At 42.8% G+C, this 21,261-nt stretch overlaps 6 protein-coding genes across 6 annotated transcripts; 3 read left to right on the forward strand and 3 right to left on the reverse strand.

The window, feature by feature from the left end:
- Positions 1-379: 379 nt before the first annotated feature.
- BJ212DRAFT_1391390 (uncharacterized protein) lies at positions 380-1,694 on the forward strand. Its single transcript, XM_041337030.1, has 6 exons — positions 380-498; positions 549-710; positions 782-857; positions 913-1,041; positions 1,107-1,288; positions 1,345-1,694. Exons 1-6 carry the CDS (start codon positions 394-396, stop codon positions 1,579-1,581), a joined length of 891 nt encoding a protein of 296 aa, XP_041187293.1. The 5' UTR covers positions 380-393; the 3' UTR covers positions 1,582-1,694.
- Positions 1,695-2,098: 404 nt separating this feature from the next.
- BJ212DRAFT_1570838 (uncharacterized protein) lies at positions 2,099-4,566 on the reverse strand (the record flags this gene model as incomplete). Its single annotated transcript, XM_041342051.1, has 5 exons — positions 2,099-2,515; positions 2,543-2,672; positions 3,801-3,881; positions 3,988-4,120; positions 4,551-4,566. The coding sequence occupies 5 exons, from the start codon at positions 4,564-4,566 to the stop codon at positions 2,099-2,101; spliced, it is 777 nt and encodes a 258-aa protein (XP_041187294.1).
- Positions 4,567-5,591: 1,025 nt separating this feature from the next.
- Positions 5,592-6,051, reverse strand: BJ212DRAFT_1283601 (uncharacterized protein; the record flags this gene model as incomplete). The annotated part of the gene is made up of 2 exons (XM_041331768.1): positions 5,592-5,818; positions 5,877-6,051. Coding segments are annotated over 2 exons (402 nt in total), but the record flags the coding sequence as incomplete, so codon positions are not given.
- Positions 6,052-8,271: 2,220 nt separating this feature from the next.
- On the forward strand, positions 8,272-8,491 carry BJ212DRAFT_1218821 (uncharacterized protein; the record flags this gene model as incomplete). The annotated part of the gene is made up of 2 exons (XM_041329341.1): positions 8,272-8,342; positions 8,392-8,491. Coding segments are annotated over 2 exons (171 nt in total), but the record flags the coding sequence as incomplete, so codon positions are not given.
- Positions 8,492-9,190: 699 nt separating this feature from the next.
- BJ212DRAFT_1304002 (uncharacterized protein) lies at positions 9,191-9,906 on the reverse strand (the record flags this gene model as incomplete). The annotated part of the gene is made up of 4 exons (XM_041333532.1): positions 9,191-9,210; positions 9,348-9,604; positions 9,778-9,822; positions 9,875-9,906. The coding sequence occupies 4 exons, from the start codon at positions 9,904-9,906 to the stop codon at positions 9,191-9,193; spliced, it is 354 nt and encodes a 117-aa protein (XP_041187297.1).
- Positions 9,907-19,211: 9,305 nt separating this feature from the next.
- BJ212DRAFT_1221360 (uncharacterized protein) lies at positions 19,212-19,406 on the forward strand (the record flags this gene model as incomplete). Its single annotated transcript, XM_041329386.1, has 1 exon — positions 19,212-19,406. A coding segment is annotated over one exon (195 nt), but the record flags the coding sequence as incomplete, so codon positions are not given.
- Between the last annotated feature and the right edge of the window lie 1,855 nt (positions 19,407-21,261).

Consider the following 21,261-nt stretch of genomic DNA (forward strand, 5'->3'; position numbering starts at 1 on the left):
ACGACTGGTTTAGCTGATCCAGGGTCTCGTCACGTTCTGTTAGAATTCAAGAACTTCATTTCGAAAGGCGCCCACCACAGCAATCTCGGTAAACTCGTCGAGTTTGCTAACGTTTATCAGGGTGCACACTGCATTTCTGATTCCTTCTGTGATGATATCAAACGTTGAGCCATTTTTACTATTTATTAAAGATAACAAATACAAGTTGAGCTGGCGAAGCTACTCACGCTGTAGATCCCCTGGATATCACCGCCATGTCTTCCGCAGGTCTCCCGTTGGATTCTGCCAATATAATGTCGACAGTTCTAGAAGGCATTTTATACGGCGAGTATAATGGGTTCTTACGTTCCATGCACACCAACCTAGCGTTCTTTTCCAGGCTTTTCAGTCCTCATGTTCATAGGTACCATCTGGACATTCACTTACAAACAACGCATCCGGGACATTAATCGGCCAATCGCTGTGATTGCGGTCTTGCTATTTGTACTCAGTACCGCGGTTAGCTTTTTACCACTTTTAACTGATTTCATTTACTGAAGTCTCCTAAGCACATGATCGTAGGTATTATTCGTCTCGAAGATGGAATGGTGAAGTATGGCAGCACCTTCCGTGGCGGGCCAGTAGGGTTCTTCACAGACGTTACCCAACAATCATTCTTGACCAAGAATACGATAATCACCTTACAAACTCTGCTTGGTGACGGAGTGGTGGTGCGTTCAAGTATTTTTTAATCTGCAAGCTTGAAATTCTCGTGACTTATAATTTTCCTTTCTGACACAAGATCTATCGATGCTATTTCGTCTGGCAATCTGTCTGGATCATCATCCTACCATGCATGATGTGGTGTGGCGTCGCAGGTCATTTGCAACCATACACTAAAAGTTCGATGCTCTGACGTATGTTGTTTCGAAGCGTTCGGGATTTGTATGGTTTACGCGCAAGCACCAACTACCGATGCTAAAAATGTCTTCGGGAACAAGACTGGACATTGGATCATGGTGTTCCTTTCCTTAACGCTTGCAACTAATTTACTCAGTTCAGGTAAGTTCACTTCTGCGTAAGCGCTGTGTCGAGGCCCATAATATTCATGACCCGAATATATGCAGCGTTATTGGCATACCGCATCTGGACGATCGAACGCAATGTCTCTGGAGCTTACGCCACGAAGAATAAAATGCCTATATTACGGGTGCTCGTAGATGCCGCGCTTATATATTCTGCAGCGCTCTGCGCCTCACAGGTATGTTTCGCTCTCTCGAACAACGGGTTTTATGTTATAGGAGACCTGGTATGTTATTCCGCTCTCATCAAAATGACTGATCAGAGCTTTGATCAACAATGTAGATCGTCCCTATCATCTCGATTGTCTTCTATATGGTGTTTATCCGCATCGCAATCAGCAAGAACGTTCAGGAATGTCTCTCGACTACTGTTTGCGGAGGGAGAAACGACTCAGACCGAAGAATGTCGTCGAGATATCCTGCGCAGCCTTCGATGGAGATTGGGTACGAGAGGGATGATATCATTTTGACCGGCAGAGACAGCCTGAAGATAGATACAGCCTCATCTACCCAAGTGTAGTTCACCGAATTCCTTCAAACTGTATTACTCTATCCTTCCGCATGAAGGACCCTGGTCTTAACTACTTTGCTTTACCAACTCATGTATCAGGGATGTTGCGAATTCAAACTACCACTTGCTAAAGTGAACGGCTGATCGATCCGTCCTGTGCACCCGAAAACGCTTCAGTCCACACCTGTGACTCCCACGTATTGCCTCTAATTAGACGTGATTATAGATAGGGCTAGCACGTCTAAAACGACAGAGTTCTAGCGTTTCCAAGCCTCCTTCAATAACTCTTGGATAAAGAGTGACTTATAATAACAGCAAGCAACTGTAGCCTAGCTAGGTAAGCCAGCGTGGGACGTCGGCGTTAATGTTCCTGGCTTCGGCTATCTTGCGCCTGCCGTGTGAACCTTCGTGCTCGCTGTCGTACACGACGAGCTCGATAAATCAAACATATCGGAGGCGCGTTTTGATACTTAACAGTAAGCATAATAAAAGAAGTGCATTGCAACAGTATGATGGATAAACTAGACTACTCCTCTACTTCACCATTGTCAACAACCTGGAGCTGTGAGAAGTCATCAGTGATGGTGATAATGTCCTGCAAACTCCTTGAGGCTTCTTCTGCAACCTCCTCTGTGACCTCCTCCTCATCTAAATCCTCTTGAGTATCTGCACCTATAGGGGATGAAGGGTTGTGTGCAGGTATATGGGCAGCAAACATGTTGGCAGGAATTAGAGGATCTGGCATGCTGGCACTCTCCCTGATACCAGTGCAAGCACTTAGACCAGGGACAAGTGTACCAGTGAAGCTGGGAAGCTTTGAGATATCATCAAGCCACTTGATATGGCAGGAGTTGAACTGGCCATGAGTGTTCTGATGTATAGCGATTTGATGGGCAAGGGCAGGGTTAGCAACTGTGAGTTGATCTTTGCACACCCACAGATACTTGTCTTCATCTCATATATATGTCACCAGATGGTGAACCTTGATATTCAGACAACAAATCTCCTTGCATGCTCGACACATTTTGAAATAAAGATCCATCCCACTCCAAGCTGCTGGTGATGACCAAGGTAATTGAGAGACATTGGAGTGTGTTGTCCTACTACTTAAGGGTCTTATGTACAACGCATATATAGTGACAACACAACTATACAGGATAAGACTTCTTGCCAGTCCTTAAGTACATGGTCTATGACTTTTCTAGTTTTCATGGTAGATAATGTGTGAGTTCTTGGGAGGGATATGTTTCAATTATCCTCTTCTTGTTTCCTTGGTCTAAAAGCAACTAGTAGTCTGGAGTGCTGCATGTGAACTCTGAATGTGTAGCACTTTGTGTGCTTGTGAATCATGTCTCCCTTCCTGAAAAAGAGAGAAGAAAGTAGTGTAGATGAAGCTTTAGCTTAGTCAGCTGTACTGTTAGTTATATAGTCAACCCCTGTAAGGTAGTATATAACCTGAATAGATGTTTCTTAGTCTTACTTCAAGGCTACTGAATGGCCTGCACTTAAATCTTAAATGTTCTCACATGGTTTGAGATAAAGAGTGAAAGTGGGAAGTCTATTTTCATAGGTGTAAAATGAGCTCCTTATATACCTTTTTGGAGACCATCTTACTAAGCATGATTCTTCACAATAATTGGTAAGAATGTGCTTACAAACTTGTGTTGAGTCAGCTTGTTTACCAAGTAGATACTAAATAAAGTGAAATCTTACAAAGCATAAAGAAAAGTGGCATGAGTCATCACATGGATTGGTAAGATTGTGCTTACAAACCAAGCCTATGGGTGTGCTGAATCAGCCTTATTACTAAGTGGATTATAAATACAGTTGCAAGTCTTACAAAGCATGATGAATCATGACCAAACATGATGAGTCAAGTTGAATCCTTACAAATCAGAGTGTTTACCAGTCACATGACATGCTTACAAACATGCCTGGTGGCTCATGAGAAAATGTGGCAGCTGAATATGCCTAAGTAAAAGTAGAAAGAATAAAATAAATAAAAAATAGAAATACATGGAAAGAAAGAAAAAAAATAGAAGTGAAATCTGAAAGTGAAAAACTAGCTAAACAATAAGGAAAAATGATAGGATAACTTGGTGATAGGGATCAGTCTGGTGTGTTATACCTTCCTTATCACTCCTGTTATGTATATGTCATGGTATGAATCACATACCATGCATGACAGCATCTTTCATAGCAGCTTGAAGTCAGCAAGAAAGGTGTACTCAACAACATGCTCCCACTTGAGTATTGGCCAGGGAGGGTACACTGCACTGGCAAGGTTGTTGTATGTGTTGAGGGTGGACCTGATGGCAGCAGAATGCATCTGCAAGGCCCTTGCAATATGTTTTCGCAGTTTGTAACCTTGAACATAGATAGAGTTAGCTGAAACAAGTCAAACTAGACTTGAACTCACCTGTCCCTGCCCTATTCATCTTCGCAAGTTCGAAAATGTGAGCCACAACCAAACCTTCCAAACGGTCCAAGGCATGTTGATACTTTCTATTAGCTACAAGTCTCCCTGCCCTCTGCCATTCTCCATCTTCTGGAACCCAGTGAGTGATGATACCGAGTTTGCATTCTAATAACTTGTCATATCCTGTATGCCAGACATAGATCCCATCATATTCCCACGCTTTCTGGACTTATTTCCGGACCCCATATCCGACTCATTCCTGGATCCCCTATCCTGTCCACCCTATGCACATTCTGTCCAGCAAGACATCTGGACTCTACCTCCTCTCGGATTCCAGACTACATCCACCACCTCACATATCTCAGTCCTGTTTCCATCCTGCCTTCCAGATCCCCAGATCTCCGGACCTATTCCCACCCTCCATCTGAGATCCTGTGCCTATCCCCATTTAGGCATCTCTGCCTTTCCGGTTCTCAGTTATCTCTGTTTCTGTCTTGCTGATTGATCCTTGTACTAGTTTCATCTCCGAGTTCATTTACTTATGTTCCGTCTTACTTACCAATGTGTTTCCACATGCTCATACATAGCCTTACTCCTTTGCTTACTGATCCTCTTGGATAGTCTCTAGTATATAACCCCTGTACAACTACAGTAGAGTCCTCAGTCTGAATATCATCTTAGTTCTTGCTCTCTCATCTTAGATCCTGTTCTACTTGCCAATCATCTTCTGGACTTCAGTCCATCTGAGTCTTGTCCTTTTCCATAAGGCCTAGGGATGGACTCCCTAGGCCGGAATTCCGGACCTCCGGACTTGACCCCTATGTCTCTGTCCCAAGTCTAGGGATTGCTTCCCTAGGCTAGAGTCTTGCCTTTCTGGCACTTACCCTCTTTCCGGACTTAGGTCCACTTCCTGTCCCTCCGACTCTACCTTAGGGTAGTCTACCTCTGTTTGCTTCTACATCGGACTTCGTCTGATGTAGCCCCTATTCCTTCTGGACCTCCGGACCTCCTGTCCTCTGTACCTCTGGACATCCTGTCCTTCAGACATTCCACCCTCCATACCTCCATGTCCATCCTCCATACCTCTGGACCTCCGGACATCCTGTCCTTCCATCCTGTTTTCCTGTAGAAGTATTACCTTGCAGTGGGAACTCTCCTGAGCATTTCCTGCATTCCTCTGGAACTCTCCCATGCTCCTCCGGATGTTTCCCGCACTCCTCTGGAAGTCCTCCCGCACTCTCCACCAGAGTAGCCAGCCTCCGGAAGTCCACTGGACTTCGTCGGACCATCATCAGACTTCCTCTGAAATGAAGGGCACATACTTGGGTAAGGAGCACAGCATACGAGCTGAGGCCAAGCCCCTCTGAGTCAGTCTCTCTCTCCTTTGAGCATGGTTCTTAACATAACTGAACCAATTTCAGGTTTCTCTCATAGTCCTTGAGAGCATGGCGCTGCATGTTTTCAACCTTGCATGTGTTTCCAATGTCTGTGCCATATGATGGAGTATTGTGCATTCTGAACATGTCCATTCCTGCATCAAGAGCAACCCTGTTTTTTGGGGGCTTCAGTAACTATGAGATACATACACCAAAAGTAAAACTTACTTGCTTGCACTAAGGTTCACTAATCTCTGCCAGTACTCCATCTGAAGCGTCTCTTCTTCAGGCTCTTGTGTTAGACCCTTAAGGTAGATTTTCTCGTCTTCAAGCCAACATTCAAAGACACTCTCATCTTCAACTTTGAGCTCTTGCATAACCTTTGGTAGGACAGCTTCACCATTGGCGATGATCTCAAGAGCTTGTTTGTAGTTACCATGCAAGATATTTGCTAGCCAACCAATAGTTATGTCAGCGAGTGCTTATGTCTGATAAACAGACTGACATACAAAGATTGCCATATACCTTGAGCTCATCATTATGCTCGAAATATGAATCAATAGCCTGTTGATGATGGAAAACACTAGTATACTGTAGAGCTGATGCAAGGGAGTTTGACTTGGAGAATGTCCACTCACAAGTCTCCAGATCTTTGATACCAATGCCTTTGATGTAAGTTGTTAATTAAAAAAGCTGACATAACCATCTGTGTGCATGTCTGTGAAATGCACCAACCAGGCAACTATGATGTAATGAGTGCGCCAGGGGACTGCTCTGCACCATGTCTGCAATAAGTAAACAAAAGCTGTGGCAGCATACAGCGATGAAGACACCAGTTTTGTCATAAATACCCCAAGATTTTTTTTGTCTTCGCATCGTCCATATTTTTCCACTGGCCTTCACATGAGTTCTCTGCTGGATGCTGACTGTGTTAGTTGTCTCTACAAAAGGTACACATCAATTACTCACATTGGCTCCCATATCACATGGCATATCCTGTGCAAACTGCTCTATGAAGTTACAAGATAGGTAACGGTCACTAACGAGTACCTGGTTAGTGGGAAGTTCGGATGATAGACCAAGAGAGTCATTGCTGTCATCAAGTGAGCATTGCAGAATTCATTTCAATGAGTTGTTCCCATCCATAGCATAGAGAATCTTGAAGTGTAGCTTCTCTTTGTCAGTTAGCGTGTAAGTGCATGTTGGGCATGTGTGTTTTAGGCACCAGTCAGGCAAGTTGCATTGGAGGGATTCTGTGATGAGCAAGGCCACAACCTGTCTGATTTGAAGATATATGTCAAGTGCAATTGAAAATTGATGTGAGATGTGCTAGTGGAATTCCACCTGTAGTATGTGTATGTGTTTAGCATGGAGCACCATAGAACTTAAAATTGTACCCCATGTAAGTTGCATATTGTTTTGATGAAGGCTTGGATTGACAAGTGAGGGTTCCTGAGGTGCACCACCCAATATAATTCAAGGGCTTCTAATGTAATGCCTGCCACTTGTGATATTGGGGAGCAGGGCATGACACCTTGACAAACCAGGGCAGAAGCAATTGTACAGTCTGTTGATGATATTTTCAGTATGAATTTCTCAGCAACTTTAACAAATGATGTGATAAACATAAACACTGAAACTAGCAAGTAACTCACAGAATGTGTCTACTACTGTCACTGGCCATTGGCCACCATTCAAATCAGTCATGCCATCATCAGTCCTCTTCACTGTGTAGGTGATCATAAAAACTCTTGAAGCCCTTTTGTGATTTCTCCAGGCTTCATATAAGGTATGATTTGCTCATTGAAAGCAAGATTTCTTTGCAGAACACAATCATGCCATGTGCAATTGTTGACACATTGAACTCTGTGAGCACCATCTTGATCCTTTCTGATGTGCACATCAGTTGCTGACTGTCTGCTAACATGCACTCACAATTTCCAGACCTCACCCAGAACACCTCACCAGGTCTCTGAACTCTCTGCCAGCATGGCTAATGGGGAGTGTGTCAGTACCATCCCAGATGTCACTGAGATTGAAATCATCAGAGTCCTCAGCAATGTTAGGTGGGTTAGTTGGGGGATCTCTGAGAGCTTCCAGAGCTTGGTGCTCCTTGGTTGTCATTGCTATAAACCAGGTTAGTGTTCTGATTATTTTTTGAGCACTTGGACCAGGCTTACCTTGTAGGTAAGTCTCCCACCACTGTTTATAGCTGGCTGCTTGCAGAACCAACACTCTATGTTTGACCACCTTCAATACACAGTTAGTGGGAAGCCCATCCTTATCTTGCAAGGAGCCTATGTGGCAGATAGACCACAAAGACAGGTTAGTGTGAACTCATTGTGTCTGACATCCTCCTGGATTCCACATTTTTTTTCTTTCATACAAGCCAGCTATGGGTACATTTTTTTGCACATTGAGCTGTGTGTGACTAATCATAAACATTATTAGTGCACATTTCCATCAATTCCCCCTCATTTGATTGACCATTTCCTTAAGTGTCTCATATCCACCATGTCATGCACTCCCTCACCATCCATCATTTCTTGCCATGATGATCATGTCTGGGACTTATGTCAGTTGGTTGAAAGCTTAACTGTATCAGGTGGGTCGCAGGTCTATATCATCTGATAATCACCTGCATGCTCACACTCTTAAACAGGTTCATTGTTGGATATGATTAGCTGGAAGCGCAAGACTGTTGAAGAGAGTATTACCCTTTCAAAAACATCACACACAAACTCCTTGCATGTCAATCAAACCATCCCAAACTCCAATCTATCTACTAGCTCCTGCACACAAGACCATCTAGTGCCTTTGAGCTCATCATCACATGCACAACATTCTATGAATGTCACACTTCTTCTAATGCAGGTACCAAAGCCTAGTGATATCACACCCCCACATGCTAGTTTGGAACCTGAAGGGTTTTGGGTAATTACTGTCAGCCAAGAAGTGGGCATCTTCTATTACTGGTCAGCATTGTTGACCTCTCACTTATAATAATATTGACACTCATATCAGGGCTGATGTGGCTGAATGCACCAACTTTGTGAGCGGTAACATTCAGAAGTGGTACCCTTTGTTCCAAAAGGCACTTGAGGTATATATGATACAATATAACAAAGGTAGAGTATGAGCAGTACTAACCCTGGGTGGCCCTTTCTGGCTGCCTGCATCCCCACCTTCCCCCTCTTGGTCTGCTGACTCAGATGACTTGTGGTCACAGGTAGATGACTTGTCAGAGACAATGTCACACTATGAACTTTAGATACCTTCATAGTAGTTCACTATCTCAGCTGTGTACATATACATGACTTGCTTGTAATTCCTTAGCAATGGAATCTTTATGCTCAGATCACAAAATGTGCTAGCTATTATGCATGATTACAAAATTGATGCAGATGTGCAACTGTGATTGAATGACATTGGACTGCACAGTTGCATTACCTTAATAGTCTGCATGTATCCTGCAAGTGTAATTAGCAATTAGCCAGTGATATACAAGAGTCATAGTCCTAAATTGAGGTCCACTGCACTCACCACACATTTAGTATAACAGATGACCTAACCTTGGATGCAGTTGGTGGTTTAGAATTCTATGGTAGTGCAACATGCTAGAGATACAATAACATTTGCTATGTGTTCACCATCAATTCACCATGTGTTCAATATCAATTTGCTATATGTTCACTATAATGTAAGGATTCTGGTATGTGTTCACCATCAATTTGCTATGTGTTCAATGTCAATTCACTATGGATTCACTATAATTGCTTGACATATCATATAGTCAGACTACTTATTTTTACTGTTAGCTACCTTAACTTCGAAGAATTTGACCTCCAAAACAATACAAATAAGCAAATCATGCAGTAGAATTATATCATGTTTGAGGCACTCCCTGCAATACAGGCAGCTGGTATGTACAATGTTTTGCACACATTTGAGAAGTCCCCTCCCCTCACAAGCATGCACACCATATTTGTCAAGAAAAATGATAGTCTCTAGTCCTCCCTTCTTTTGCACACCTTTGAGTAGGTTTTCATATGCATCATCCCATGTGTGTTCAGATGTCTGGGCCCATCCCTTTTGCCACTGGTTGGCCATGTTCTCAATGTCTTGCAGGGTTGGCATGTCACAGGAACAGGGAAAGTCATTTCCCATAGTCAGTAGAGATCCATTGTCGACCTCAGGAGTGATATCGCGAGAATTGAGACCATTGAGCATGGGTGAACTGACCAAAGGGATGTGTATAGTTGGCTCTGCAGGGGCATGTATTTTTTTAAGGTTATGAGTGCAGTCAGCAAGAGTAAGACAGAATAAACAAAAGTGATTTGACCTGGCCTGCTTGCATAAAAAATGTATTTAAGCATGAAATTTCGACTTGAGAATGAGAGTGGGACTGACCTCACCATCTGAACATGTGCCTTTGCATTTTGCATGTCTTGAACTCTGAAATAGCAGGGAAGTACAATCTCAGTGTCAGTCAAAGGCAAAAGCTTACCCTGGCTTCTCAAGCCAATGCTTGGTAGCCATGTGCTGCCTGCTCAGAGTAACAGCAGGATTAGCCTTAGAATGTATGTGAATATCATACAACTGTGAGCAGACTGTGAGTCCCAAAATTGAGACTTACCATAGATTTGAGGGGAAAAAAATGGATCATGAGATTTTCCTTGATCTAATATTAATACCCTTACCTTGGGATTCCCCCTTGTATATTGTGTAGAATGTTAATTCTCAGCAGAGATGATGATCACCCCCATTGAATCAATGTTATATGCAGAACTATCCAGAACTGAACACCATCAGGATTCAAGTTGGATAAGACTCAGGATTGTAACAAGGTCATCCCAGCAGAAATGTGCATTATCACCTTCAATCAATGTTATACACCATTGGTATCCAAGTTGGATCAAGGGATTGCAACAAGGTCATCCCAGCAGAGATGTGCATTATCACCCCCAATCAATGTTATACACCTTTGGCATTCAAGTTGGATCAAGGGATTGTGACAAGGTCATCTCAGCAGAGATGTCCCCCATCAGAAAACTTCCTCTCAAAATTACAAAGTTGCTGCTGTGTAACCAAGGAAGCTGACAACAACCCCATCTGGATGTTCCAGACCTTGGATTCACCCATTGTCCCTCTAATTGGCAACCCAAGAAATATTGTAAGTTTTTTGATTGTTGATATGACTAGCAATTTGTATTAATGCTGTTTTTTGTAGGGCTTCGATGATGACTGCATCATCCTACTCCATTGGCATGATTCTCAGGTTCTCAAGGCAAGCATCTTTTTCCTATTCAAGTTGTTCTATTATTGACTTTGATATGCTTTTTTGTAGGGTCTCAATGATCTGACTGCCTGTTAAGAACCATGCTCAAAGGAGAGAGAGACTGACTCAGAGGGGCTTGGCCTCAGCTTGTACGCTGTGCCCCTTACCCAAGTATGTGCCCTTCATTTCAGAGGAAGTCCAATGATGGTCTGATGAAGTCTGGAGGACTTCTGGAGGAGCACGGGAGAGTTTCAGAGGAATGCAGGAAGTGCTCAGGAGAGTTCCCACTGCAAGGTAGTACTTTTACAGGAAATGGGATGGAAGGGTAGGATGTCCGGAGGTCTGGAAGTATGGAGGACAGGAGGACAGGAGGATTGAAGGTCCGGAGGACAGGATGTCTGAGGGTTAGGAGGATGGGACATCCAAAGGTATGGAGGGTGGAATGTCCAAAGGTATGGAGGGCGGAATGTCTGAAGGACAGGACACCCAGAGGTGCACAGGACAGGATGTCCAGAGGTCCAGAAGGAATAGGGGCTACATTGGACTTTGTCCAATGTAGAAGCAAACAGAGGTAGACTACTCTTAGGTAGAGTTGGAGAGACAGGAAGTGGACCAAAGTCTGGAGAGAGGGTAGGTGCTGGAAAGGCAAGACTCCAGTCTAGGGAAGCAATCCCTAGACTTGGGACAGAGACATAGGGGACAAACCCAAAGGTCCGGAATTCTGGCCTAGGGAATCCTTCCCTAGGCCTTACGGAAAAGGACAAGACTCAGACAGACTGAAGTCTGGAAGATGATTGGGCAGATCTAAGGTGATGAACAGGATCTAAGATGATATTCAGACTAAGGAAACTACAGGAGTATCTACAGATGTTATATACTGGAAAGTATCTGAGGGGATCAGTAAGCAACAGAGTAAGGCTATGTATGAGCATGTGGAAACACATTAGTAAGTAAGATGGAACATAAGTAAATGAACTCGGAGATAAAGACTTGTACAAGGATCAATCAGCAAGATGGAAACAGAGATAACCGAGAACTGGAAAGGCAGAGATGCCTAAATGGGGATAGACACAGGATCTCAGATAGAGGGTGGGAATGGTCCGGAGATAGTACAGTTAATATCCGGAGGTCCGGAGATCTGGGGATCCAGAAGGCAGGGTGGAAACAGGACTGAGATATGTGAGGTGGTGGATGTAGTCCAGAATCCGAGAGGGGGTAAAGTCCAGATGTCTTGCTGGACAGAATGTGCATAGGGTGGACAGGATAGGGGATCCAGGAATGAGTTGGATATGGGGTCCGGAAATAGGTCTGGAAAGCGTGGGAATATGATGGGATCTATGTCTGGCATATGGGATGACACTGCCATGGTGTCATCATAATCCCATAGGTATAGTTTTCAGGTTCCTGAAGCAAGCACATTGTTTTTTTAATCGCATCCCCACAACAACACTCCCTCCTACCCACACAGACAACTATGAGCTACATTTTCTCTGAAGATGACTTTAATACCAATGGAAATTTCATTGACAGCGGAGGACCTGAATATCTCGCAGGGTTGCACAATGAAAATGAAGGTGCAGTGTTATTTATGTGCATCTCCCACTCTTTGTATTGACCTTTGAAAAAAACAGGATCAAGCCACACACCCCAACTTTGGCACAGTATCAATTGGCAGGACCCATCATTATACTTGATGCTGCTGATGAGTGATGAGTTAGCATTCCTCAATGATGGCCCAGCCCTTCCACAGCCCCCTACTCCTGTCATTGCTCAATTTTCACCTGATGCACATGAACTCACACCTTCCTCTCACACATCATCAGCTGATGGTGAAGAGTCACTGTCAGAGCCCCTCCATGATGCAAATTCATCCACCTGGGCAGTGTGAAACCCAACACATCCCATGATCCATCACCAGAACCCACTGCCTCAGCTATCAGATGCCCAGAAGGCCTCTCAGAAAATCAAGAAAGACCAGAGGACAGAGATTACAAAGTGTTTACACAATGCCATTGCCAAACATCTGCAAGAACAGAAAAATGGAGTTGAATTGCTCTCACTCACTCACAATGTTACTCCCAAACAGATCAATGACATAATCAGTAATCAGACTAAGTATTGCATGGCGTGCAAGGTTCACCTCAATAATGCCCTAATTCATGCCAAAGCTAAGGAAATGAACAGTGGTATGCAAAATTCCTTTGCTTGCTCTTGTTGTCATACTTATACAGTTGATATGCTCATATTGCATATCATAACTATGCATATATGTCATAATGCACAGACTTTTGATGATTCTAGCATGGGCAGGCTGAAAATGCAGACATAATGCATAAGGCATAATGCATAGCTATTGTGTGGATGATATGCATCAGAGGGTCGTAACTAGGGCAACGAGACATACAGTGGCTCAAAAAACTGTCCACATGTTTTGACATTTTTCACTATCTATGATATTGTGTGAGAATGAACAAATGCGTCAAGGACATGCTTATACCACATTGTAGTATGGCTTCAGGGCTTTCATTTGAGTCCTACACCATGGGAATCGGTGGAGATATGGTGGAGACATAAGGCTTACAAAATCATGACTCATGCGGACAGTTTTTTGAGCACATATTAAAACTATATAAATCATCATTTATGACACCATAACAATCATGCCACCATTAAATAAATTATAAAGTGGTGTCATTATGTCATTTTAAAACCATATCTAACTATACAAACCAAAAATTTCCATATGTCATGGTTATATTCACCATGAAAGCCACCCCCCCTGCTCAAAGGGATAATATCCTCTCTGTTAAGGTTGTACTCAAAAGGTAACTGGATCTGAAGGGCTTCAGCCTCAGCTCGTACGCTGTGCCCCTTACCCAAGTATTGCCCCTTATTTCAGGAAGGCAAGCCTAGCGCGTCCAGAAGGTTGGACAAGTAGCATAACGGATCTGGGTGACTTCCAGATGAGGGATAAGTATCGTATGGCTAATCCAGATGAGTCCAGACTAGAAACTAATGGTAGTGGACTGTCAGGGACAGAGGCGGATACGGATAGACTATAGGAATCAATCCTAAGTCTCAGAGGGTGACGAGAGTAGAGATACTCAAGTCCAGAGGACAGGAATGAGCAGAACTAAGATGATATTTGAACTGAGGTACTACAGAAAGTTACAGGAGGTTATATACTATAGGTATCTAATGGAATGATCAATCAGCAGAGTCTGAGGCTATGTACGAAGCATGTGGATAGTCTATTGGTAAGTAGAAACGGATCACAAATCATGAAATGGAAATGAAACATAGGTAGTGGATAAGGGAGCAGGACAGATATACAGATAACCAAAATACCGGAGTTAGGGGGTTACCGAAAAGAGATGAGCGCTGGTTGTGGATTTGGATGAGTTGTGGACCAGACCGGACGAGTGGACAGATTGAATGACGAGATGTTGGAGGGGGATAAGATGTGGATAGCATCGGAGATAAGATGTGGATCTGAGATAAGGATTGGATCTGAGATCCAGATATGCAGATATGACACTCTCTCTTTCCTATTCTGGCCTCTCTGCTTGTCAAATTTCCTCTAGAACTGGAGTATCCAAGTCCACTGTGGCCAAGTTCATCAAAGAAAGTCACACAGACCAGGAAAACTTCTGTGAAGGGCGTCCATCCAAGCTCACCTCTACTGATAGGAGGGCTATTATTCAACATATCACTACAGGAAAGGCTGATAATGCTGTCCAGGTCACCTATTACATCAATTCCACCATCACATTCCCTGTCTCTTCACACACTGTGAGAAACATTCTCAAGACAGCTCATCTCAGGTCAGTAACAAGGAAGAAAAGGCTCTCCTCTCTATCACACATATGCAGAGAGGACTAGCACCCTTCTTTTTTCACATATATACCTTGCCATCTGACCCAATCCTATTTATTGTGGTCTTATATGATCATATAACATGCTTCCAGTCCATGCAATCCAATTCTGATGGGCTAAGGCAAAGGTTAGTCATCTCTGTTTATGTGTGATAGAGAGGAAAGCTGTCATATCCGCATATCTGGATCTCAGATCCAACCCTTATCTCCGATGCTATCCACATCTTATCCCCCTCCAACATCTCATCATTCAATCTGTCCACTCGTCCGGTCTGGTCCACAACTCATCCGAATCCACAACCAGTGCTCATCTCTTTTCAGTAACCCCCTAACTCCAGTATTTCGGTTATCTGTATATCCATCCTGCTCCCTTATCCACTACCTATGTTTCATTTCCATTTCATGATTTGTGATCCGTTTCTACTTACCAATAGACTATCCACATGCTTCGTACATAGCCTCAGACTCTGCTGATTGATCATTCCATTAGATACCTATAGTATATAACCTCCTGTAACTTTCTGTAGTACCTCAGTTCAAATATCATCTTAGTTCTGCTCATTCCTGTCCTCCAGACTTGAGTACCTCTACTCTCATCACCCTCTGAGACTTAGGATTGATTCCTATAGTCTATCCGTATCCGCCTCTGTCCCCGACAGTCCACTACCATTAGTTTCTAGTCTGGACTCATCTGGATTAGCCATACGATACTTATCCCTCATCCGGAAGTCATCCAGATCCATTACACTACTTGTCCAACCTTCTGGACGCGCTAGGCTTGCCTTCCTGAAATAAGGGGCAATACTTGGGTAAGGGGCACAGCGTACGAGCTGAGGCTGAAGCCCTTCAGATCCAGTTACCTTTTGAGTACAACCTTAACAGAGAGGATATTATCCCTTTGAGCAGGGGGGGTGGCTTTCATGGTGAATATAACCATGACATATGGAAATTTTTGGTTTGTATAGTTAGATATGGTTTTAAAATGACATAATGACACCACTTTATAATTTATTTAATGGTGGCATGATTGTTATGGTGTCATAAATGATGATTTATATAGTTTTAATATGTGCTCAAAAAACTGTCCGCATGAGTCATGATTTTGTAAGCCTTATGTCTCCACCATATCTCCACCGATTCCCATGGTGTAGGGCTCAAATGAAAGCCCTGAAGCCATACTACAATGTGGTATAAGCATGTCCTTGACGCATTTGTTCATTCTCACACAATATCATAGATAGTGAAAAATGTCAAAACATGCGGACAGTTTTTTGAGCCACTGTAAGTAGCACCCAAACTATTGTTCTCCAGCATTGTCCTGCTCAGCTATGTAAGTGTGGAATGGATTAATGTCCTGATTTGTAAAAATGTCCCTAACACTGAAATGCAAGCCATGCAATAAGCCTGCCGCATACACTCAACCTGCAAAGAAGCAGAAGATTACAAATAACACTCCTTGTACATCTGCTCAACCTCTCAATAAATGCTCAAATTCACATCAAAATCTCACTCTCACTGATTGGTTGTCTGTCTATACCTTCATTGATGCTCACCCTCATGCCACCCAGGCTGACATTGTCCAACACTTCAAATCACTCCCAACTGGTGCACTCAACTTTGATAAATCAACACTGTCTCACAAATTACAAACCCGCCCAAATATGGAAGCTTGCATCAATGACAACCCAAATGTGCTGTCAGCAAAACAGCTGAGAGTTGTCACTTGACCAGATGTTGAGTGAGCCTTAGTTCTTTGGGTGCAGCACATGGAACATAAAGGTGAAACAGTAACATCACATATGTTACATGAGAAACAGAAGAGATTTGAAAATGAATTTGATGTGCCAGAAAAGGAGAGATTGCTTGGTGAGGCATGGGTACAGTCATTCTGTAAAGCCTATAAGCTCTGTGAACACTGCCAACATGGAGAGGCTGGTTGTTATGGTTCTCCCTAGCACCTTCACCTTTTCACACTTTCACCCTTTCACAATGTCACCTTTCACAACTTCACAACTTCACCTTATCACAGATGACATCATACATTCTTTAGTGTTCCATCACATTCTATGGTACAATCTTACATAACATTATATCATTGGCTAGCTACTTTAGAGCTCTGCCTGAATACTTGTATATATACACATAGTTACACTCATGTATTCCCTATCTTGACCTTAGCAATACTAAGCTTGTATCTTGGTATACTTGAGTGAGGTATTCATTGTTAAGCATAACACTGGTCCTGTTGATCCCAAGGCTGTTGAACTAGAGAGGGAGTGTTGTCACAGAATTTTAGCAAAGTTTGCCCCATGAGATTGGTGGAACTTTGATGAGACATCATTCTTTCCTTAGTAAGTGAATTAGTTCCTGAATAATGATGGCTAACTTAATTAATTATAGTGCACCTCCTGACTGTGGTCTCACATCACAGCAGATGAGTGGCAAGAAGAAAGAAAAGTTCCACATTTCTGTTGGGCTAGCATGTAATGCTGATGGCAGTGAATGGCTTGAACCCATCTTCATTGGAAGAGCAGCAAAACCACGCTGCTTTAAAAAGCAAACACCAGAACAGCATGGGTTTTATTACCACAACAACAAAAAAGCTTGGATGACATCAGTTATTTTTGAAGAGTAAGTTGATCACTGATTCATTGTATCATGTCCAAGTCTGATCAGTCTTAATTTAGGTGGCTTAAGAAGCTTGATCTTCAAATGAAGCAGCAACATCGCTACATTTGCTTGTTTGTTGACAATTTTTCAGCCCATTATGTCTCATATCAACCTTCAAACATTGATGTTGAGTTTTTCAAGCCCAATATGACACCATATATACAGCCATGTGATGCTGAGATAATCCAGTGCTTCAAGGCTTTATATTGTCACTATTTTTGTGCCTGTGCCATTGATCTCAACAAGGCTAGTGAGCAGAGCATTTATAAGCTCAACCTTCTAGAAGGCATGACACTGGTGAAACAAGCCTGGAACACTGTGTCATCAGAAACGATTGAACACTGCTGGGATCATGCCCAAATTCAACCATTAGTTAAAATTTTCATTGTTATTCTGATTTCATCAATGCTAATTTACATTATCATGTAGTGATTTATTTGTGGACCCATGACCACATGTTGATCTGGCTGCTTGGACCATTGTCCACAAGTTTGCAGGGACTGAAATGTCATTTCCTGAAGCAGAAAGTGAACTGCAAGCCCATCTTGGTGACTGTTTTGCAGATTCTGACTGTTACAATCATGTACACCCCTATTCATTTTCTCTCTCTTACCTTGTATTATGTCACGAACTGCATGATGCCACTGCTAGGCTTACCTCTGACTCATATCTTGTATTACATCATGATTGCTGTTGCCATCACTAGATGATCTATTCTTGTTATTGCTGATGTGTCCTTTCTTATCTCTGACTCATCATTGATCCCACACCTGCCCTAGACCACCTATGATCACTATATATAGTTGACAATGTATCTTGTAGTTCTTCACTTTAATCTTACTAGGTTTTACCTGAAACATCCTTCACTTGAGACCTCCAATCTCTTGTCGTCTGAACCATACTTTAAGTTAGAAGCACTCCTTCTAACTTAGCTTACACTGAATGCTTGACTCATCTCACATAGAATCTCAGCAGAGGTCTTGACTCTTATCAAGTCATCTGTCATTAAGAACTATCCTAGTTTGTAACACTGACTGGAGGCCAGCACTTAAAGCTGTCATGGATGCTGAGGGAGATACAGATCTTGCCTTGAGGGCAGTCAATACACTTGAGAAGGCTGCATTTGGACATACTGGTCTCAAACTTCAAATTCCCATGTGTCAATAAAAACCAGTCCAACTCACTGCTGCAGAACAGGAACTTATGGAATCAGTTAATGATCTCAAGGAATGGAAACACATTTTCAGCACTTTACTAACCATTGATGAGATTCTGGACCCTGCTGAGGAGAGAGATAATGGAGATCTCCCGAACTTCAAAGGTGGTGACCAGGCTATTGCTGATGAAGTCTGTCATGAGATTGCAGTCGCAAATGGCGAAATCATCGAGATTGATTCAGATGATAAGTCAGAAGAAGATGGGCCATCATTCATGCACACAGAAATCCTCAAATTGTGTCAGCAACTCAAGACTGGATGCATGCAACATGGTGATCCTCAATTTTCCCTTAATTTGTCATCACAGCTCCACATTTTTTGTGCTCAATTATGGTGAGAGGAGCTACTGAATGCCAAGCAGACTTCTATAGATTGTTATTTCAAAGCATAATACATGTATGTGCTGTGAATACTGTACTTTGTCAATTGGTCATGTCACATCTGTGTGACAAATGTCATTATGCATATGTGTTATAATGCATCAAGTTTTTGCTGCCCCAATGGTATGCATTATGAGCATATCAACTGTATTCTGTTGCAACAAGGCCAGCCTAATGGTCTTCAGTACACATTGGTCAAGCTGCATGAAATGGTTGCTCAGGACCTCCAGATGCAAGATTTGATGAAGGATGAGAAGGCCACTTATATGACTGCTCTCAGTCAACACCATGAACAAAAGGTAAGTAGTGTGTGAGCAAATAACATGGCTACTGCATGAGACATTTTAGTCATGACAGAAAGGGTGGTCAAGGAGGTGAGTTCTCCACCTGTCACATGTATTCTACTGAACTTATTTTCACTTTGAAGCTCGATGATTTGCATATTTGCACAGGCACCTATGGAACTCTATTTGTCATTCAGGGTCACATTAATGACACCATTCAAAACACAATGCACAGTACTGACAATTCTGAAGACTTCTGGGAGGACATTTATGACTCTCCAATGGCTGATTTTCTCCAACAATATGAACAATGGGCCTGCACACAGAATCAAAGTCATCTGGCTCCTCACAGTGATATCTTATTCTTATTCAGTCTTTTTGAGATCTCAATGAACATGACTCTTTGGAAACAGTCCACAAGCAAGCTCGAAAATTGATTGTCTAAGGACTGGGTATGTGACAGTAGTGTGCATGTGTGCTGTCTGACATCTTTACAGTTGCAATGACTGGCAAAAGAGACATCACAATGAACTACAACAACTACAAGACAGCAATTATCAAAATGTATGCAGTCAAGCTAGCATCAGCAAATCACTTTGCCTCTGTGGGCTCTGTACAGCTCTGTACAGAAGGGACCAAGCTGTGGCCAGCCATTTTTTGGTGGTGGGAAAAACAGTGTTTTACTGATGAGTAGGATGGCCCCAGGGTGTCAAATTTACTGGTCCCTCAAACATCAGGACAGTCAGTGAAATTCACAAGCTCTGCAACACACTCAAGGACTGAACATGTTACTGGGCTGCTCTCACTCCAGCAGAAGTCAAGGTTCACAGTGCTGAACTTGATGCACGCCGTTCAGCAGGGCAAGTTGTTCAGCAGCCATGCAAGAAGCACTCCAATGCTGGAATCACTCACAAGCACAAGGCTCCACCTACCACAGGACAGGCAAACAAAGAGAACAGAAGGCCATCAAAGAAGGTGAAAAAGAATACTAGTGCCCAGCATCATGAGGCCCCTAAAAGTGCGGAGTTCATTGAGTCATCTGATGAGGAAGAGGACAAGGGCAAGTAGTACACCCTGCTGCTCTTTTATGTATATTCTGAGGATCTGTACATATCTGAATGATTAGTAGCTGTCACTGTAAAAATGCACTACCAATGTGTAAAACACGCGTGTTAATATGCATGGTTTAAGGAGCTCATCATGTATGACAGTGGGCATGATAGCTGAAGCCAGGAACATTAATGCCAATGTCCCATGCTGGCTTACCTAGCTAGGCTACAGTTGCTTGCTGTTATTATAAGTCACTCTTTATCCAAGAGTTATTGAAGGAGGCTTGGAAATGCTGGAACTCTGTCATTTTAGATGTGCTAGCCCTATCTATAATCATGTCTAATTAGAGGCAATACATGGGAGTCACAGGTGTCAGTCCAGTGGTATATTTATTTATCGTAAGTAATGAATGGAAGCAGCCATTGAAGCTGCATGTATGTGAGTGCACCAGAATGATCATATATGAAGTATAGCAGAAATAAATGAGACTAGTAAGTAAAGTACGTGCAGTTGGCAGCACCAGGCAGCTGCACAATTAAAGCCATCAGGGTAAACAGAAAAGCAAGAGCTTAAAATGGTATATCAGAGCATGTGTGCCAATGAAAGGAATTTTGAAAGAAAAGTAGTCCATCCATTGCCACTCACTCACTCAAATTCACTCGCTGTAAGGCAACCTCATCACCACTGAATCGTACCTACCATGAGAAGGCGCATGTGTTGTGCCTGTCCCGTTCACAACACCAGAGGTGTATGTCATAAGGCGTGCTCAATTCTTAACTCAGGCAGGATAGACAGACCACTATTAGACAAATGAAAATCAGTAGTCGTTCATTCTCTTTTCAGAATAGATACTAAAAGTGTTGGGTGTGAAGCAGACAAGATCGCAAAATGTTGAGTCAAGGCTTACAGCAGTTCACGAAACTAATGGCACTGCACTGCGTGTTGTCCAAAAATTCCGACGTCTGAGACTTGGCGGAGATTCTGGGGGGTCACCAAGGTTTCAACCATGTAACTGCCACCACATATCAGCCAGCCAGTACTAAGTTGTAAACCTGATACTCTAAGTCAACTACTCCATGCAACGATGGCAGGATACTGTCAAGCCTTCTCACCTTGATTTCCGCTTAGTATATACAGCAT

Source organism: Suillus subaureus (genome assembly GCF_016647635.1).
Source record: "Suillus subaureus strain MN1 chromosome Unknown BJ212scaffold_52, whole genome shotgun sequence".
In the NCBI taxonomy this organism is placed as follows: domain Eukaryota; kingdom Fungi; phylum Basidiomycota; class Agaricomycetes; order Boletales; family Suillaceae; genus Suillus; species Suillus subaureus.